At 36.9% G+C, this 22881-nt stretch overlaps 1 protein-coding gene across 1 annotated transcript in view; it reads left to right on the top strand.

Moving 5' to 3' along the window:
- LOC105919527 (ephrin type-A receptor 5) overlaps positions 1–22881 on the top strand; it is a gene marked incomplete in the record, with an annotated part of 77750 nt that overhangs the window by 17177 nt on the left and 37692 nt on the right. Inside the window, 1 exon segment of the mRNA XM_036140115.1 lies at positions 3054–3774. Coding sequence (XP_035996008.1) covers positions 3054–3774 — 721 coding nt within the window.

Here is a 22881-nt window from a genome sequence, read left to right as displayed (position 1 = left end):
CCATTTGGCTCTAGGCAAACAAAAATTATGGAAGGTCATCTGCTCAATACCCTGCTGGGATGCCAGTAATAACTTGAAGCCCAGTAACTGTGTGTGTGGTGTGTGTTTTTAAGCTGCGGAAAGCTCAAAGCAGGCTGGTGGATCTGTGTGATCTAACCAGTAAGAGGCTTATGTCTGCACTGGGACTGACTGGGCTAAAGTCTGGAAGAAACAGGGGCTTGGACACCCATACAAGAATCTTCTTTAAGTCTTTATTGCCCCTAATGCAACACACTTTGTGCTAGTCTTGTACTCTGAAAAAGTCCAACTTGATTTGTTCAACTGCCCATTTTCCCACTCTCTATGATAGAAAAAGTTAATTTTTCCTATAAGAAAAAAAAAGAAGCTCTGCAGACATTATGAATGCCATCTTGAAAGTGTGTGAATTTAGCAACACAGAAATGTCTACGTAAATCAATTGCCCGTAGTCATTCAGAAATGCTTGAGCAGCTGATTAATCGTCACCGCAAAACAAAAGACTCAACCAGGGTAGTGCGAGCTGAAAATCAGACAGATGGCGAACAAGACGGAGAGAAAAGACGAAGACAGAAGGTTTCAGATGAGCTACAGCGAGGATTGATTAATATAGGCTATTAAGCTATAACACCAGATCATAGTTTCATCCCTTTGGCCATATTACAGTGACATGATGAAGCGCCTGTATTAGCCAAGGGAGAGTGCTAGTGATGCAGATAATAGCCACATCCCAGGAGACCCTCAGAGGGAATTAATGCTGCTGTCTGAGGCACACTGGTGTGGATGCAGATACATGGGTACGCACATGAATGCTTGTAGAACAATTTGCATATATGCACACACAGACAGGAATTGACACTCACTTACTTTTGGAGGGATGATTAATAAAATTGCTAGGGCATTTTTTTTCCCCCTCTGCTAAAGTACGGTTCCCTTTTTATCGTGAATACTTCATTCGGCACCAACTTCTGTTTGCTTGAACAGTAAGTAGTAGAAAGTATGAAGTAGCGTTGTCACGATACCAACACTTTAGTATTGGTACCGGTACCAACATGTATTTCGATACTTTTTCATACTTTTTCAAGTAAAAAGAACACAAGAAATATTAGTCAAAGGTGCATGGATCGGGCCATACTTGGACATTTTTTAATTCGGAGATCCAAGTCATAATTTTGCCAGAATAAAGCGGCGAAGATGTAAGTGTAAAGTCGTGATATTACCAAAAAGAAAAGCTTTGATTATGAGAAGAAAGCTTCGATGGTTATCAAGATCTGAGGTGGTGTGATCAGCTCAAACAAACTGCAGAGACAGCTTGAGGTGAGCATCTTAACACAGGAAAGAGACGGCTTTCTCTCTTCATGCAGAGATTTATGTTAGTGCAACGACGGTTCAGTGAAAAAATATATATATTTTAACATCCCGCTTTGCAGACCAGGGCAGGATCATCGGCAGCTTTGCCCATGTGTAATTCATTTGAAATGTGAACAGGCAGTGGAATGGCTCTCTTCCACCTTATGCCTTCGGCAGAAGCAGTGACTTCTAAACACACTACAAACAGTAAACTGCAGACTGATCGATGCTTTTACTTGTTGTTGTCGGAGTCTCCAAAAACACTGAGAAAAGTCACTAGATTTGTCGCTTTTCTGAGGGGTCTGAAAACTCGCTGCTTTGCTGCGCTGTTGCGGCCGCTGTCGGCAGCGCTGCAGGTACCGTCCCCATCCAAATGCCGTATAGCAGGGGTCACCAACCTTTTTTGAAACTGAGGGCTACTTCATTGGTGTTGTGATATGAAGGGCTACCAGTACTGACCTTGGAACCAGAAGATTCAGAGTTCACCTTAACTTTATGTATAATACATTTATCATGATTTGTTATAGATATTGTAATTTTTAAATCTATATAAATGCAAATGTGAATAAGCAGGAAGAGCAATGGAATAAAAGAAAGTTTTAGATGCAGCTCACTGGTGGATTGTGTGTTTGTTTGTTTTGTTTTTTTGTTTTTTTACCACCACGTGGTCCTCGGGGGCACCATGTTGGTGACCCCTGCTGTAAAGTATTGTTTTAAATGCCACAGTACACCGGTACCAAATTAGTACCAGTATACAGAACAACCCTAGTATGAAGTATCATTTATGACGTTTTAGAGAACCTGGTTATTTTACCCGGTTCCCATAATAAATGTTTCTGATCTGTCATGGGACTTAATCTACCCAAACTACTAAGGTACATGTACAAAATTATGCATTTAAAATGCTGTGTGCTCTGCCGGGAACGAGTTAAGTTGCTTCTTGTGTGATGTCAGATTTTTTTTTTTTTCTGTTTTCAAATTTTTCCATATTTAAACTTTATCACCGTCTTGAACTGAAAGCTTGATGCTCATTACAAATTCAGAGTTCACCAAACCGGTCAAAACCTATTAGCTGAAATAATAAAAAAAAATAAATAAATCTGAATCCCCAAATGCCTCCTGAGGTGGGAGAATCTTGACTAATGCAGAAAGAGGGTCTGTGGCGCATGAAACTGAGTAACAATGGCCTTGGTTGGTTATTACAAAATTTTTATTTTCACAGAGCCGTAGCATCCACGTGTGATATGTATGGTGTCTCTAATTTGTCGCAACTCAGTTTTTTTCTTCAAAATTTCTAAGAAAAGATCTGTATAGTAGCCTGGCTCAGCTGGATGTCATACTTGATCTGTAGTTGTTTACTTATAGCCACAATTATTCACACACAATTGAAACAGAAAGCAAATATGCAATACCATGAGTGTTTAACCTTTTATTCATCCTTCGTGCTGGCAATACTGGGCTGAGATCTGTTGGAAAGTCACAAAAATGTAAATTTCTCTAAATATTGTTGTAAACAGCTCTGAAAATGTATCAAACCTACAATACGTATACCTGCATATTGTAATACATATTCTGTGACCCTTCAAAACCAGTCAAGCTTGTGAACCCTTTGCAAAAAAAACAATTGGCTTCAATGAGTTTTCTTCTATGTTTCCCTAAAATTCTCCTTTTTTTTTTTTCTGTCTCAGTGGGAAGAGATTGGGGAAGTAGACGAAGACTATGCCCCCATCCACACCTACCAAGTGTGTCACGTGATGGAGCAGAACCAAAACAACTGGCTCCACACGAACTGGATCCTGACCGAGGGTGCCCAGCGAGTGTACATCGAACTGAAGTTCACGCTCAGAGACTGCAACAGCCTGCCTGGTGGAGTCGGGACCTGCAAGGAGACGTTTAACATGTACTACTACGAAACAAACGGCGATGAGGACGACATGGAGGATGGCAGGATGAGGGATGGGGTCGGCATAACGGAAGAGGAAGACAGGGCGATGAAGGAGAGCAGATACATCAAAATTGACACCATAGCAGCTGACGAGAGCTTCACGGAGCTGGACCTGGGGGACCGCGTCATGAAGCTCAACACCGAAGTCCGCGATTTGGGTCCTCTGACCCGGAAAGGTTTCTACTTGGCCTTTCAGGATTTGGGGGCCTGCATTGCGTTAGTGTCAGTGCGGGTCTTCTACAAACGTTGCCCGTTCTTGGTGAAGAGTCTGGCGGAATTTCCTGACACCATTCCGGCCTCGGAGGCGTCGCAGCTAGTCGAGGTGGTCGGCCACTGCGTCAATAACTCGGTGCCCTTGTACGAGCCGCCACGGATGCACTGCAGCACAGAGGGGGAGTGGTTGGTGCCCATCGGGAAGTGCGTCTGCAAACCCGGGTTCGAGGAAGTCAGCGGATCTTGTCAAGGTAAAACCCGAAAGTTTACATACAAACTAAAGCTAGGGTGCTCGTTTTACTCAACAAGGGAACCCTAAAATCATTAATTATAGTAAAATTGGTCACATTTGAAAACTTTCATTGACTTTTAGTTTGTTTTTAATTCTTTTTTTCATCGCTTTTCTGTCTTCCAGTGTTTTTTCTCCCCATGTTTTCATGGCTGTCTCCATCCTGTTTTATTTCCATATCCACTGTCATGTTTATTTTTAGTGCTATGTGCTCAAGCGTATGCTCAGATCGGCGTGTTCTTTTAGTAAGTGTGTTCTTACTTCATGTGTGAGAGCGTGTGTGTGTGTGTTTCTCCTTCGCTTAGTGCAGGGCATTCCCCTGAGCCCTGCAGCACTTTGCTGCTCTCATAAAGCCACTGTTCTGCCTTGACTCGTGCCCAAACATTCCCTGCTCCAACCTTAACTGCCACTTCCACGGGCTTCCCTGGCCGCTGTTTTTTTTTTTTTTTTTTTTTTCTTCCCATCCTTTCTTGTAATCTTCTCTTTCTTCGAGTTACTCATTTCACTGACTTGCAGTCTCTCTTATGTAACCCGTGGAAGCTCCGAAAGCCATGGAGAAATTTATCTTCCAGAGAAATCGTCTTTGCAGCAGCTTAAAGCTGTGTGAGACAGGAATTTGTAATGTGTGATCATTTGGTAGGGCTTTATTTTCACACAGTCCTAAATGATTGGTCTCAGATCTGAAACCACTAAACACAACAAAAAAATAGGAGAAATTTAGCTTCTGTTTTTCAGCTTATCTGATCTATACTTGCAGTGGGAAATTGACATGCATCTTGAAGGGTGCTTGTGAGGAGCTTTGTTTACATGTGTAGAATGCCTTGATCAGATTGAAATGTGGGCAGGTTTGAAAAATAAAACAAATTTATCCAAATATATTCTTTAAATGGCCACAAAATCAATCAACCGATTGAGACGTGCATGTACGTGCATCACATTTTTTTCCCTTTGTTAGATTTCTTTAAAAAAAAAAGAAAAATCAAGGAATATGCACATCAGTTTGTGCTGAATTGTTTCTGCTCTGTCTTCTGAACCCACGACCAGGTTCTAGGAACAGTTGAGACGTTCCTTCACTCCCTAATTAAGCTACTGGCTCCTGTAACACAGGCTTTCTGTGTTACAGAATAAGAGAGTGGCAGGTGTGCCAACTATTACGCTGTTCAGATCAGCATAAACCACTCGTCTCATTCATAATACCAGTTCATTCTGATTGAGCTCAATCCGATTACAATATTCTGATTGGCGTGTTCACCGGGACACATTTTTATTCCGATTGGCCATTCCTTTCAATTACTTATGTTCACGTAAACATACTGTAGCTTGCAATTTCATCAGGCAAACATTTTGCATGTTGCTTTATAGGAAACGGACATCAGGCTGATTTTACCTGGACCTATGTACTATGTACTATGAAGCAGGTTCAACATATCCAAGTTTCTTTGAGGGAACAGGTGTAACTAATCCTAATATTGAAGGTCTTTCTGTTCTCCAAAGCTGGTTATCAGTTCATTATGTCAGTCCGAGATTGCAAGGTTAACTGCATATCTGCACATAGAGGGATTTGAAAAAAAAAAACAAATAATTGCAATGAAAAGCTCGGAAGTGCACAAATTCATACACTAATCAGTTTTGCAACCTGAATCTTTAAGCATGAAACAAATCAAACATTTTGTGATAACAAATGGTATTTTATTAAACTAGAGGATGTCACCTGTTCGATAGTGGAAACGCTTCCATCTAAGTGTTTGTGGAGGAGGTTAACAGTACACATAAATCATGGGTTGATACATACATACCTCAGCTTTGACGTCACTGTTCACTGTCTTGTCAAAATGCTTCAATCAAGAGAAAGAACAAAAAAATTACATGTTCTACCATTACAAAATGTCAAATGTTTGGGAGCAACACAGAAAAGTCAGTAAAGCTTTGAAGGTGCATCAGCACAGCTATAAATCTCGGGAACAATAATGCTTATGAAGACACAGGAAAAAAACACAGTGCTCAGCCTCACAGTTTTATCTGGTTAAAAGAATAGTTATAGGTCTTGGGGCCGAAACGATCCCAACCACTTCTTAAACTACTTAGCTTAGTCTGAGGACATTTAGAATGAGGATGCCAGCTTCTACCATATATTTGGACTTTAGGACTTTTATTCTTTAGGACATTTAACTTATGCACAGCTCTGTTTGCTTTACCTGTGCTTTAGTTGTTAGTTATGGTCACTTTGGCTGTGGGGGTGCTAATGTTGTTTTCTTCCCAAAAGGACCGATTAGGATTAGTATAGATTGAGGAGGAATCTTGCCGGTCCATTCCCCCACTCTGACAGTCTCAGTCATTGTGTCCTTGGGCAAGACACTTCACCCACATTGCCTGCTGGCGGTGGTGAGAGGGTCCGGTGTCGCCTAGGGCTGGGTATCATTTAGGATGAGCCGATTCAATACAATTCTCGATGCATAGCTCACGATACAATACGATTCTCGATATAGCTCAGCTTGATTTGGCCCAAGAATCATGAAATATGGTGGTATAAATTATATTGAAATAAAAACTTTATAAGAATAATAGTAATTTATTTATTATTTTATTTCATCCACAGTCACATGATCTGACTTCCCTCTTCTTCTCTTCCAAGAAACTAACCTGCCTTGTTTTCCATTTCAAACACTGTTTTGGGGTCTCTTTGTTATTGTAATGGGTGCTTTCCACGTCAAACAGTGCAGAGCAATTTAGTTGTACAATTATGTCTGAAGATAATATGCATTTTGGCATTTTGCTAAATCTCCTCCATATTTTCCTTCAATAAATGCTGTAAAAAGATTGTTCTCCTTTACATATGCAGATGAGACTGTGAAGCTGACAGGCTTTGAACATGTATGCAGATAGAAACCTGGCAGAGTTTCTTCTCTGGCAGCTTTGTAACCATATGCGTTGACTGCCATAGGAACCACTTTTTCATGTGTTGTTCACTCACTCAGATTGCTGTGTGAAGTCTTTCAATCAGCTTTGGAGTCATTGCAATGAAGTCTGGACTTCACATTTCTTTTTTTTTTAATTATCTGTGTTAATGGGAACAGGAGTAAACTTTTGAAGATGTGTCGCAGGTTTAATGTATGTATTCAATCATTGAAGAGAGAAAAATAAAAAATATTTGCAATTTATTAGTGAGGGATTTCTGTGTTTCCAAGTGAACAGTTAGCCCAGTCAGTTAGCGCCCATCTGCTGCCCAGCGCTACATGAAAGAGGACAAGAGCATTTGGTTTAGATGGCTCTTTTTGAAGCTCTTATTACAAGAACCGACTTCCAGTAAATAAAAAGCTAAAATCACTAGAAAATATGTACACATATAAAGAAAAAAAAATCGCACAATGTTGCATTCTTTTTTTTATTATAATACAGCTATTTTTCCTCCCTCAGACCGATTTGGTTCTCTTGGCCTTTTTTTTTTTTTTGAAAAGTTTTTAAAATATTCTTTTAAATAATTGAACTTGATATAGGAAATGCCTTAAATCTTATTTTATCATGAACAACTTCTATTGTATCATTCAAAATGCCTTAGTTATTCAGGAAGAGGTTAAACTAAAACAAGACGTTTTTATTTAAAGGTTTTTGAGTATAACCAACCAGCCATGAACAACTGACAGTTAAACATAAAGTTTAGAACTTTGCTATATCGTCGAAAATGTTAATGTACTGCTACTGGTGTACTTATTTAATTTGTCTCACACTGTTGGAATTTTGATAGCTCTCAGTCAGAAATATAAATCATAACACGGTTATCAAAGTATGAATTTTAAAGTAGTACATCCCGAGGCACTCGCTGGGCATATAAAATGTTGTGAAAGAAAATGTTCTGCTTTTGAAAATTTGTATCACATGAAGCCAGTGGCACACACAACATTGCACAATCTCTACTCGATCGGATAAAAAAAAAAAAATTAATTAAAAAATGAATCTATTATTTGTGGCATGCAGTAAAAACATACTAAACGTGGGTCCATGTTATCACCTGAGCCATGTTATGACTTCTGAAAAAAATAACATAGCACAATTATTAATTCAGTTCAGTTCAATTCGGTCAGCATTTAGCATAATAAACTGGTTTTTCACTACTTTGTTTTATCATTAGGTTTGAAATGGAATTTATGTAATTGACTTCTCTCGATTCTTAATAATCTGTCTGTGACTGGATTACATACATTTTTGTATATAAATTTGATCTGTTTATTTTGTAAAGTGCAATGAGATAACATTTGCTGTACATGGACTCTATAAACAAATTTAGTTAAATTGATACAATGTAAAGAAAAACATTATTAAGTAGTATTGCTACTAACTGTTAGTGCGGCAGTAGCTATGTTTCCATGCATCAAAAATGCATCATATAAACACGGCAATCAGAAAAAACTCAATCGGAATGAAATTGTAATCTGAATGAGAGGGGTGGTTTACGTCGATTGACAATCCGATTGGTAAATGCTTATCAGGATCCCATTATTCTAAACTCCCATTATTAAGCTTGTGCGCCCAACGTCAAAGTGACGTTCCGCTTTGAGTGTCGTAAATATGTCGGGAAGCAAAATTGTCTCTGCTCCTTGTACAACATTTCTATTCAAAACATTAAAAGACCTCAAAATCATCATAGATTGAGTAAAGTTTCAACCGTAATTAGAACCTGGTGCAAGTCCAGCCTGGGCGCTCAGAAGACACACCAACTCGTATAGTGAAGTCAAGCTTATTTGAACCGCCTTGCTGCTGAAATCTCATATACAAAGTATAATATTGCTTGGTTTGGTATTTTTTGTTGCTCAGCAGAGACGGTAGTTCTGTTTTTTGTTTTTTTTTTCTCCTTTTCTTTTTAGGGACATTTGATAATTGCATGTCAGAGTAGTTCTATTCTGAATAAAGCCAGGTGCTTATAAACAGACATATTGATTGGATTAATTGATTATGGTGCACATATGAAAACTACAATCCAATTAGTTTTTGTTATTTAATCCAAATACATTTCAATCCAAAAGTGAATTTTTGTGAACGTAAACATAACTAGTAAGCAATCCCACTCCAAATGGATAGCATATTTACATTCACTTGCACAAAGTGAATGTAAATATGTATTGCATATCTTTTGATATGCAATACATATTTATTGCATATCTTTTGATATTGTGGTTCTTTTGATACTTTCATGACAATCCTGAATTTGGGATCTCCTCTTGTAAATTACTGTCATTCTTAGGATGGTCTACTTTAGCACTGATAAACATCTGTGTAACAATATATGTTACACTATGTTTAAATCCTTGCTGGGGTTGCTGGGTTCTGCCTGATTTAACAATGCTGAATACAGTTGTAACTGTTTCAGTGGTACCTAAGGACATTTTTTTTTTTTTACTTCTTGGTTGTTTTGTCATTTCCTTAACACTTTAGATATATGTTAGCTTTCTCTTGCACTTTTGTTTCATTGCATTTGTGAATGCTGGTCTTTGTTTCACTTTTTTTGCTACTCACTGCCTATCATCCATTCTTTTCTCACTTTATCTGTTGCCATCTACATTTGTGCCATTCTGTCTTTTACACTTGCCACAGCCTCCCACTTCACTTGTCTATTCTCCTCCACTTTTAAAGATCTCTCTTTTTCTCCATTAACAAAGACGTCATCCAGCTGCCTTTCTACACTCAACTAATTTAATCCAGACACAGAAATACAGTTTTATTTAAAACAACAACAACATATAACCACAGAATGTTCAGTAAAAGTTAGGCTAGGAAGTCATTTGTGTTACTATTAGCTTTTTTCGGCATTAAGAGAATAAAGTATTGTATATTATGATCATTTACGTTTAAATCAGTCTCTGCCAACAAATAATTAAGTTGGTTTCTCAGCATACAGCTAGAGCTGGGCGATAAATCCATTTAATTGATTAATTTAAATTTACCATTAAGATAACATTTTTAATCTGAATTTTATTTTGCCACTGTAATCATTGGGCTTCCATGAAAAGAATAGCTTGCAATGCTAAATATCTGCTTTGGAAATATATTGACAAAATATTGTAATGAGGAACCTTTTTTTTTACCATAATGAGGCACAATAATTTACTAATTTACTTTTTTTTTTAAGTTAGTTTGAAATTATACAAGTGAAGTGAAACCTGTTCTTATCTCATAGTGTTATACCAGTAGCAGCAAGCATTTTGTTATATTTTTATTTTTTACAATGGCAGAGGCACCATCTTGTTTTACCAGCAGGTTTCACAGCTCGTATTTAGTTGCACAATTCAGGTCAATTCACAGACAAAATGCTTGACATGAAAGCAAGTTTTTAAAATAATGTCTTTGATTTCTTCTTTGTGAAATGAAAAGAAAAAAAAAATCTTAATCTGATTTGGTATAATAAAAACGTAGATTTTATTTTTAAGCCGTATCGCCAAGCCCTACATACAGCCTTCATCGATGGTGACTTAAGTGTGTACAATCCTATTTAAATTGTTTTTTGACATTAAAAACTAAGAAGAAAAAAATAATTTATTCAGCTGCAATGTGACATAATTCTGTACAATTTCACCAAAAAAAACAAGCAAATCTGTAAAAATGAAAAGTGTGATAACCTTATTTCAAGAGAATGCACAACCTCAAACTAATACTTTGTCAAAGCATCTTTTGATTCAATATAAAAGTTTTTTTTAGAGTGTTGCTTTAGACTGCTTTAGAAAGATAATGTATGGACCGATTTTTTTTTTATTATTTATTTAATTTTTCTACATTTTTATGCATGTCATCAATAACTTTAGAACCGTGGCATTTCTGTTTATCAATGCAATGTCTGCTTACAATATCAGACTGCTGGAGGACTGCACAATGGTTATTTCGTAGCAAACAAAATCTTTAAAATGAAGTCGAATTTGAAAAATAAAACCAGTATTTTCGACCCTGTATGTAGAATGAACAGGATGTTTGATTTCTAAATTTGAAACAGCTTCATAAATAGTGTTGATATTATAGGCAAACTAAAAACATATATTAAAAAAGGAAAAACACAAAAACATGACATAGATCAATGAAAAAAATTCAACACAGTAAAAGCAATTTCAACAAATAAATGTCTACAAGGAATAAAATATACAGCAGAGACTCAAATAACTGTTTAGAATTGAGTCACATCTCTGTCATAGCAAATGCTGGATGAATAGTTGACGCGATATTTATGGCTGAATGAAAACTTGGCCCCAGTTATTCATTGACTGATGGAATAACAGCACATTAGCTAAGTGAAATAGTGTAAAAAGAGATAAGTGACACAATGGATGAGTGGAATAGGGCTTTTAAGGAGTGTGCTGGGATTACAAAGGGGCTGGATTCAGCTTATAAACATTAACAAAGGCAGACCAGAATGTTAGAATGACAGAATAAGGGCTGAATGAGCTGAATGCTGTACTTTGAAGACAAAAAAGGGTCAGTATAGAATCCTGGGATTGACAGTTGTGTGATGTTGAAATTCAGGCTGGACTGAATTTCTGCGACAAGGGAGGCAGAAAGGAGTTGAACCATATGGATGTTAAAGTTGGGGTAAGACTGTACAGTATGGTGGGGGAGGGTAAGAGAAGTATAGGCGCTATAGTGATGGCGACGCATTCTTAAGCAGATGCGGCGTCTTTGCTTACCCTGTTGAGGTTTTAGTTTTTTGTCGTCATATTATATATATATATATATATATATAATATATATATATATATATATATATATATATATATATATATATATATATATATATATATATATATATATATATATATATATATATATATATATATATATATATATATATATATATATGTATATGTGTGTATGTATATGTATATATGTATATATATGTATGTATATGTATATATGTATATATATGTATGTATGTATATGTATATATGTATATATATGTATGTATGTATATGTATATATGTATATATATATATATATGTATGTATGTATATGTATATATGTATATATATATATATGTGTATATGTATATATGTATATATATATATATATGTATATATGTATATATATATGTATATATGTATATGTATATATGTATATATATATGTATATATATATATATATATATATATATATATATATATGTATATGTATATATATATATATATATATATATATATATGTATATATATATATGTATATATATATATGTATATGTTGTGCACGTGTATAAACACAATAATCACTTTGAATTAAGAAAAATCACGAGTTTACAGATGACAATGGGCACAACGGTTGGCATTATCAGTTAACGCATTCATTCAGTAAAGAAAATGGAAAAAAAAAATAATAATCAGCATATAAAGATAAACGGGGCCACTTTCTGCAGAGATTACCATTAAATGTCTCGTTGATAGAGCTGCGCGGTGTTCACCGGCGCTTTGTTTCCCTGCCGGGGGTTCTCCTGGTGTTCAGCTGTGTTTGCCTGCCTGTCAGATGTCACTGCAGCATATGTCAAACTCTATCTGGCCACAGTGGCGGTGCTGCCATCATAAACTGTCTCAGCGGAGTAGTAATCTGAGGATGCTTTCTTGCCTCGCTCCGTGGGGAATTTTTTTTTTTTTTTAGGAGAAGCAGTTCACACCAGCAGTGTGAGGTTTGCGGTTGTTGTGGTAAAGTGGGTGTTACAGTCACTTGCATAATGTAGAAATGTGTTTGTTATCCTGGCATCTTTCATTTCCAAAATATGTGTTTGTGCTTTAAAGATCATATAGGTACCGCTTCTCCCTGACAATTGTTTGCTGTGTTCTTTTTTTTTTTCTTCATTTAATTAGAGCCTGGTTAAATTTTTCCTCTTTTTTGTTTTTCTCACGATGCCATGTAATGACACATTTGCGCTACTCTACACACATTTTAACCCTAATTTTGTTACCTATGATGACAGTGGAAAATTAATAAGAATCTTTTTTTGTTTTAACTATGTTGTAGATGCACAAGAACCTAAACCTCCTCCCAAAAGTACACCCCCAAAATCCCAGATATGTACAAAAAAAAAGCAAAACTCTGATGGATTTACATTCTTTTATCATGTCTGTAGTCAGTAAAGTTCAGCGTGTTTTAGATAAAATTGTACATCTGAAATGAGTATGTTGAAATTTAATTTGTGGGAGTTTTAAAGCAGAGACGTAGTCATCTTTTAAAACTTTGTGCGACTAGAAACTGAACAGCTTGTTTTATAAATTAGCCTTTTCCTCTATGCTCTTGCATTCTGGTTGGTCTGTCATGTTTTTCTCAACCCCCACTCCATCACCCCATCGTCTGAACCCAGTAATGCTTCCATGACAACTAAAGTGCTTCCTGAGTGCTTGTTGGGTAAACTGACTTCTTTCGTTGTACCCTCCCCCCTCTTAGTACACCCACCACATCTGCACATTTTGTTTTATACCAATGACGACCTCAGGTGAAGTAATCTTATTTAGCCTCAATACATATGGCAAACACAATTTTAAACTTTTACAAATCTCAAATACCACAGCCTAAAACTGAATTTACAAGAGAGTCTGCAAAAAATATATATATACTCAAGAGCTGAAACAGAGAGACGTGTAATTCTGAAGTTTATGATTTATTAATAAAATACTCTGGCTCAGCCAAGTATTTCTATAAAAGCTTGTTCGTCTCCAGAGTCCTGTTCAGGCTGGTTGGACTAGAAGTTCCAAATAATTCTAGCACATTAAGAACTGAACACATCAAAACATTTATAATCAATAAAAGCTCATTTGCTTGGGCCAAATTGTCTTAATAGGACACAGGCCAGGGAACTACAAACTACACCATTTACATTGTATATTTTTTTTTGTCACATTACACCCAGAGACTTAAACATATTTAGCATATTTTATGCATTAGTATGGTATATAAGTGTAGGTTTAGGGAAATTGATACATGATTTTTATTTTTATTTTAACTGTGCTAAAAAAAATTGTAATCTGCCTTTAGTGCTTCGAAAGACCATCCAACTGTCCCACATGTATTTCTAAATGCTTAGCATGAAATGCGTGGTTCTCAGAATATAATAATCTAACATATATGGTACACAAGCAGTCCATGATTTAAATTTTCACACTATATTTTGCGATTGTTAATTTTGATTTGATATGTTGTGTAGCTCTAATTTAAAGGGGTAAAAAGGAAAGAACATCGGTTAGAAATTTGTCTGCTGGTTAGATACATTATTTTTTGGTCAAAGAATAAATTCCTTTGAATTTAAGCATCTTTACTAGGAATCTGGTCAGGACGAACAACATGAACAGGCCTAAAACTGCATGAATGAAGTCAAAACCTGAGTGACTGTTTTTATACCAAATAATTTTCCACAGGTTTCACAATGAGCTTCACATTCAGCTAATCATGTGCACTAACCCAAACTGTGACACAGCTGTTGGGGAGGGTGCCCATCTGCATTTAGAAGCAACTTTAGATTAATTGCTTTCATCAGGGGGAGACTTGGGCTGGAGAAGAGGCCAGGGGTTCAACTACATTAGGCATGATCTTTCCAGGGTATTGGAGGTGGAGATGCACAATTTGCCATCATCATTTATTGGTGATAATTATACTTCCACCCTAGAATGTACAAAGATTCTTTTGATTCAGAAACTATTTAGAAATTCATGACCCCCTTGTTTGTGCTTAATGCAAGATTGTGAGAATAAATGGATACGGAACAATGTCCTGCTGTGTTATTCCTCTGGCAGGAAAACCCATTGACTTGATGTGTATTATTATGGTATTATCATCCGTCTTTGTTAGTGTTCACACAGGGACATGCACAAATATGTGCATGCATTGGCAAAAACACACGGACACATGCAGGGGCCTGCGCCTAAACAGAAAATGACAACAAAAATGCATAGCGGTATGAAACACTCATACATGCACAACCTCAAATAAAGAGCAGCACACACTTTGTTTATGTTTGTTGGACCAGTAGCTTACTGTGCAACAAACACGGGAAGAGGAAATTTACTGTTTCTTCTCCTGGTTTATTATTTCACCATCCTATCAGCTAACAATATAGGCGTCGCAGTGAAACACAGCCTTGCCATTTCTACATTTCTCTTGGTGAAGCTTGCTTCGCCTTCAGTCTTGATAATCAAAAACGAAGGTTAAGTTTGGTTCTAACATGCAACAAATGCTATTAAGGCCATTCTTCTTTTTAATTCTTATTTACATTGAGCAGTTTTACTTGAGTTTGAGCTCTGGTATCCGCCCCATATGCCACACATAACGTGGCTTGCAAAAATATTCATAGACGTGCATTAGCATTTTCAGTGCAATAATGTGCGTGTGTGTATAGATGGATAGATGGATGGATAGATAGATAGATAGATAGATAGATAGATAGATAGATAGATAAAAGAATTGTGTGTAGACTTCTCTCTCACCACCCCTCATTCTCCTTAGCAGGGTTGGTGGCTCTCCTTTTCTCATGCTCAAGTCCTCAGAGGCCTGGAAACATGAAGGTTCTTCTTTGGATCTTAGCTGTTCTTAAAATTGCACTCTTCTGGACTGAGAATCTTATGTTTCTCCAGGTATCTGTTGGAGCCACTTCTACACAGTGGGGGTTACTGCTCCGAGTGACGGGCACCACTGTTGTCTTCACCTTCCAGGCTCTTTCTAGTTCTTCCCTGAGCCCTTGGTATTTCTCCAGTTTCTCATGTTCTTTTTTTCCTGATGTCTCCGTCACTCGATGGCCACATCGATCACAACGGCTGTCCTCTGCTGCGTATCAATGCTCACAATGTCTGGTTGGTTGGCCATTACCATTTTGTCTGGTTGTATCTGGAAATCCCACAGGATCATAGCTCTGTCATCCTCCACTGCCTTTTATTTATATATATATATATATATATATATATATATATATATATATATATATATATATATATATATATATATATATATATATATATATATATATATATATATATATAAAATAAAATTAGTGCTCACCAGGATTTTTTTCCTCAGTGTAACAGTGGACGGCTGGTGTGTCATTTCTCTGGATGCATTTCTGCAGCGGAGCATGGCGTAGTGGAGCTCGACCGGGGCTGTTCTTCAGGCTAATAACAGCTAGCACTAGCTTTAATGTTGCTTGGGGGGTTTATAGCTGCACTGATACACGTTCATGAGCTTTACTGACTTTTCTACGTTGTTCTCAGACATCTGTGTTGTGCTGTTCCGTGTCGTACTGACCGCTATGCTTATATAAAATCAGCGTAGCGGTCTAATTTCAGCCCGGCCCAGTACGCTGAAATGCTCTGGCATCAGAACCCTGATACATATCTGTAAAGTGTGCCATGCATTTGTGTTTGTGCAGTTTGACCTACTCCCATCAAATGTCCACAAATTTGTAAACAGAGGGTAACACTTGTATGATATAATCTCAGTTTAAATTGAGCTGTTCTGTGAGGGCATCAGAGGCTTTTTAGAGAAACTTAATAAACAAAAAGTCTCATGCAAACCATTGAAATGGTTAAAGTAGGTTTAGGTTATGGAAGAGTACCCCAAGCTTTTAACATCTCAGGGAGCAAGGTTCATCGAAAATGGAATGAGTATGTGACGTCTGTAAACCTAAACTGACAAGAGGATTGTTAATAAGGGAATCTGTAAAGAAGCCCGTGGAAAAGTTGGTGGCGCAATGTGACTCAAACTCTCATTTGCAGTTTGCCACAGCCATATGGAGACATGTTGAACAGGATGTCTGGTAAGACCAGGTCAGAATCAATCGTGCCTACTTACCCAATGCTCATCACTTTGTGGTTACTTTTAGCATGGTTAACTTTGAACTGACTTTGAAGTAAAAAAAATAACAAAAGTTTCACTATCTTAATGGATAATGTTAATAGAATGATAACCCCCAAATACGGTAGCTATAATTGTAGCTCAAAAGGGTATATTGTAAGGACCCTCGGAAGCCATATGAATATCCGAAATGATTTAAAGATTTAAAGATTGTTTTTAAATTTAAACAGATTTATTATTTTCCTACCAATTTACAAATTTCCGTCCCTTTGCGTTGGTCTATTAACTTATCAAAGTATTGAATTGTAAAATAATATGTTGGAAGTCACTGTAAAAAGTGCTTTTATATCGTTAGCAGAAACTCAGGAGGTTAAGCTGACTTGATCATTTCTGCTTGGTGAAACCGTCTATATGTCCTCTGGAGTTGAATTCTTAATTCGCTACCCTCCTGATGAATGCTATAGAGTTTAAGTGGCTCCACTTTAACCAGCTTTGCAGCTTTCATATTGCAATGCACAAACAGCATTAAGCCAATCTCTGCATCCTCAGTGTGCCAGTGTTTAGACAAATGATTTTAAATCCAATGTTGATGCACACTAGGTGGTCTTTGCATTTACCTTTTAATTTTCATACCCCACTGCTCAGCCCTAATATGTCTTTCTGACTCAGCCCTAATCGCTTCCTTCCTAATCCCTTCAAATGACAGCCAGGCATATAAATCAACATGTTTAGTGTGAAATGTTTCCAATTAAACAGGACGTTTGTTAAGAAGCATCCACGGACACCGCTGGATCCTTAATTGTCTGGGATGCCAGTGTGTGATGCATATTAATTACGTATTAACCTCACATGCTCAAATGGTACACGTACACACAAATCCATACAGACACTTTAGTGTGTATTGCATATTAATTACCCATTAGCCTTTGCACCGTGTATTAAGAGCTGCGTGGCATCAGAAAGACAGCCTGCCCAAGGGCAACATGCAGACACACTCACGCACACACACATTAAAAGTACATAAACCGTCTTTACAGGTTGCATTCACAATGAGGAGTGAGCCATTTCAGGCGCCCATCCATCCATGACCATAACTAGCTGCTCCATGGGGCGTGTGTCTGTTTTCAGGTATAATTATGCAACCAATTGTCTTTTTTTAATAATGTACATGAAGAATTTAAGCAGCTATTCCTGATCTAATATATTTTTTTGTTCTTGTGTCTAAGTTTATTATTGTTAGGCATCATATTTTTTTTTTTACTTGAAATAGTCTTAGTTAAATGAAACAAAATTGTGGGCTTGAAACTTTTGTCATGTTCCATTTTAGAAAGGGGGCTTTTTGCATTTGTTGTTTAAAACTTATCTAAATAAATATAATTGTGTGAATGAGTATTTCTTCCTAGGAATAATACTTGTGCATTATATAATGATATAATGGAAAACTTGCAGTGCAAGTAGACGTCCATAAACTAAACAGTTGCAGGACTTCCTTGTTTTCATTCTAGTATTGACAGCCAAACAGGGAGCGTGAAGGCCATCTTTTGATTAAATTCGGGATTTAGACACTTTTTTTCATCGTCACCGTCAGTTTTCTCTGAGGTCTGAGACAACGTGGGTGCTTGAAGTCAATCTACCACTGTTATGCCATGTATCTGCTGACTGTTGTAGGGCAGATCCGGCTCCCCAGGTAAAGTATGAGATGTAGCATTATAGCTGAACAGTGCAACTAGCTGTCTGTATGAACTACAGCAAAAAACAAACCAGAGGTGGAGTGTATCATAATGTATCTGAATTTTGGATGTGTTGTGCTGAGGTGTAAAGAGAAAGAGCAGATCACTAAAATTGGAATAGATGTCCCAGATTAATTTGATGGTTAAGACAGACAAATAATCACGACTTGTACCAACACTTTCAAGACTCTACACTTTCTCAAACTCAGACTTGAGAGTTAGCACCTCAATCTTTTTTTCATTATGTGATCCATGCGTTCTTTGCAATCTTAAAGGTGCTGACACAGAATTAGGGGTTAAAGTAAACCCATCAAAATTGTGCCCCTAATCCACCACAGGTGTTAAAGGCAAAACTCTATGAAATGTCAGGGGTAATACGAGATTGCAGAACAACCAGGACATACTGATACGATATAAAGCAAAGACGGCAGCTGCATCATCGGGTCTTAACTCGGCTGACTAAAAAGGAGTCAGCCCTCTGTCTCAGCCCCCCTGAGACTGTGGTATTCATGCATTTCAAAAAATCCAAACACTCCACACACAAAACCATTAAACCATGAAACTAAAAAGTAATCAAGTGGAGGAGACAGGTGGAGGCGTGAAGATTAAAATGTAAAGTCTTTATTGGTTGCGTTTGAATGCAGCCACGATACAATCAACCCCTAGACAAGGCCTAGTAAAAATGTAGTTGATTCCATGATAAAACAGAGGTTTAAATAACTCTCACAGGAACTACAGCACTATTGTAAACTCTTCAAGATAAACGCTTGCTGTGATATTCATTCAGAAACTCCATTTTATCTAATTCACTTACTTCATTACACCCCCTCTTTGTGTTGTCATAAGTAATATGTTTTCTCTTTTGACTTGACAACAATTTTTTTAAATACATATTTAAAACATGCTTTCTCAATATTGTTGACAAGGTCTCCAACTCTAAATGACAAGAAAATATTTTAAAGGGTAATGACTGATACCAAGTCAATGATTCAAAGACACTTGGGTCGCTTTGGGTCTCCAAAATAGAAGCACTTTCTGTTAGCTTAATTCTGAAACTTGACATTAACATGTGTTCAGATATTTACATGTTTTGTCACCATACCTCATAATTGAGGGTTCATTACACTCTTATGTGCTGAATAGATTGTTCTGAAAGAAATAATTATTTAATGGTTATGTTTTAATTAAGAATTAAACAGCAAATTAATGTAATGTGTAACCTACAGCTATGCAGAGTTACACGTAGACTGGATGGCATATACATCCGATGAAAAATTGTTAAAAAAAAATCAGTATTTTAGATAAAACTAAAAATTGTTTTGTGAAGAACTAAAGGTATCTTTTTAGTTGGACTATAACTAAACATCACACACTATCTCTCTGTTGTCCAGTCTCTTGTTTACATGCCCAGGGCAGCTACGCATGTACGTACGTGCACGTGAACAGCTGCCACTCAGGGCTTACCCACTTCATGCCAATAAAAATGCCACTGCCAGGCACAAAATGGCGGAGAACACGGCCAACGGATCAAAAAGTTCTCTAACAGCATTATAAAGTTATAAGTGGTGCTGTTCTGCTGTATAGTTGTCCTTGGCAAATACACTCATATGGGCCAATGGGGGAGAAGGAGAAATGTTTTCTTCTTGAGTACAAAGACATATTTATCCTGCATAGTTAAATAGACTAACATTAATAAGACATTTTCTTTTCACTGGCATGCCATTGTGTTTTTCACACTATTTTTTTCACATTTTAATTGCAAATATTTCTTTTTTTCATTCTCATCATTATATGCAGCTACTAATGTGAGCGATAATGACTTATAAAAAAAAGAAAAAAAAAGTTGAGTAGCTGCTGTTACGAGAGACAACTAAATGCGCTCCCTGCCAGGGTGTTTGTGTTATGAGTATTGGCCATTATAGGGCATAAATTGATGTGCATTCAAAATGAGAAGAAAAGTTTTTTTTATTTTTTTTTCATACAAATCTGTTATATTGAAATGACACAAAATCACATCAAAACAGTGATTCCATAATATGTAATGTATATGGGTGAAACGAGGTGACACCCCTTTTTTATTGATTGGCCTCTTGGGATTTGAACATAAATTCTAGGTGAGTTTCACAATAGTAATAACTGTGCCCATCCTTTGAAGCCATAAATGGCTGTGTTTGTTTTATTAGCCCTTCAGAATGTGGATAGTATGAACTTTGACCTTACTGGGGCCTACATTTCTTTTCATGAACCAAGACTGTCGTCAATAGGGGGTGGGGATCAGTAAGCAGTTAAGTTATACAGTACATGTTTGTGGGTTTATGAGTGTGTATTGTTTTGTTGCCTATTTAGGATATTTTCTGATATGGCTGAACCTGTTACAAAACCCAGTCATAACACAGCGGTCATTTATAGTGTTGGCGTAAAATGTGAATTAGGTTTTTGTTATAGTTAGATTTAGGTGTGTACGTGTCATGTTGAGCAAAAATCTGATTTTTTTTAAATTAACAGTAATCAATTCAGTCCCATGGCTCTAAAACAGGACATAAGCAACCTATGGTTATAGTTACATCGAAGACTACATAAAATTGTATGGTTTAAAAATAAAATTGTGCTATAGTAAAGTAATAAATTAAAAATGAATCGAACAAGTAATCAGTACAATAATATCTCACGTTTCCCCATTGTCACAATCAGTGGCTCTGTTGGGTTTGTGAATTATCAGATCATAGATTTTTATTTTTTTTTTCATGAGAGGCTTGTTCTCCAGTGTGTTTGTGTGGGTGCGTTGGAAAGCGATTTCGAGGTGAGACTTGAAGTGATCCAGGGCAGAGGGAGAATTTTTCAAGACTAATGTTCCATGACAAGAGACCAAGGTTCCGTCAAGGTGAATCAGAGCCACTGCTGCCTAACGACTTAAACACACACACACACACACACACACTTACACACACACTTACACACAATATCCCACCAATCCTCCATTGTCTCCTTTTTTCTCCTTTTGTCTTCCCCCATGTCTCATTCTTATAAACCTGGCTTGTATCTACTCCCGTCCTATTTCACTGTACTTTACCATTATGTTTTCCTCTTTCTCTTTATTCTGCTGTTTTACAACCTGACATTAAGTCATGTATGCTTTATATCAGCCACACAATAACAGCAGTGGTTAAACAGCCCTTTAATTGTGTGGACAAAGACAGAAACATGGCTATTTAATTGAATACTCCTGCATCCATGAAACCTGGCCCTTCCTGAGATCTTTCTTTTGTTTTTGTTTTTTGCCTTTTTTGTCACACTCAAACATTTCAGATCAATCGGCAAACTGCGATATTATACGGATTTAAGCTTTGTCAATAATTTAACAAGTCATTTAATTTGGCGATAAAGTTATTATAATCAAACCTTCTTCAAGTCTCTTCCCTTGGTAAATCACGAATCAACTGCGATCAAAACCAGTTTTTGGAAAACCTAGTTCAGTGACACTGGCTAAACACATTTTGCTCAAATAGCACCTCTAAGAGAACACGATGACGCATGAAAGATATCCAAAAAGCAACACATCATGGTCAGATTTTTAGATAGATTTAAATTCAACTTTATTGTCATTACACAGGTACAGGTACAAGGCAACGGAATGCAGATCTAAATAGGTTTAAAATTAGTGACTGACGTGTTTCAGTCTAGAAACAATAACAAAGCCATTTAAGACACATTTGGATTCCAGCGAGAGCCAGTTTAGGTCACAAAACTTTTTGTGACCTAAACTTTTTGTGACGCCAGTTTGCGGCTGGCTTAAAAAAAAGGTTTTGAAGTGGCCTAGTCAAAGTCTGGAATCAAATCCAATTGAGATGCTTTGTCAGAACCTTAGACAGGCTGTTCTTAATCAAAGACCCTTCAATGTGAGTGAATTAACATGGTACAGCACTGTATGTTTTGCTTCTGTTTTAAAGTAGGTTCTTAAATACTAAATATTTGTGAACATATTTTTTCCCTAATTCTTATCAGTAGACTGGTGGCATCCACAGCTGAAATACTTACTTTTTGGCATCTGTCCAAGGGATCCTCCAAAATCAGAAAGAAGCTCTAAGTCAGTGATTGGTGTGCCTCAGGTTGCAACGGTGGCGACAGATTGATGTATTCTTGGCTGTTAAAATTCCAACTGTGTCGCCCTCCTGTCTACCTGCCCCACTTAGATCAGCTGTCGGAAGCGTGTTTTTTTTTTTTTTTTTTTTATTATTGAAGGAGGAAAGTGCACAGTTTCTTTGCTTGTTGTTTACGTTCTGTATGTGTTTCACACAGGGTGCCATTATTGTGCCGCAGATGTAAGTGCAAACAATTTGACAGGTGCAACTTGTAAATTGCTGAACTGAAGCCTTTGAAATGGGGTGGAAAAACCAACTGTAAGGGAAATGCCTCACTGTTTGATGAAGACAATACAACATGAACAATGCACCAAGGCTGTGTGGGTTCACTTAAAGAATAATCCCAAGAGAAACATGAGAAGAAATCAGACTTCAAAAGAAACAAAGGCGGAAGTAGAAAATGAG

The sequence above is a fragment of the Fundulus heteroclitus genome, chromosome 8 (genome assembly GCF_011125445.2).
Source record: "Fundulus heteroclitus isolate FHET01 chromosome 8, MU-UCD_Fhet_4.1, whole genome shotgun sequence".
Lineage (NCBI taxonomy): Eukaryota > Metazoa > Chordata > Actinopteri > Cyprinodontiformes > Fundulidae > Fundulus > Fundulus heteroclitus.
Note: the sequence above shows the minus strand (reverse complement) of the source record. Positions and strands in the feature narration are given on the sequence as shown.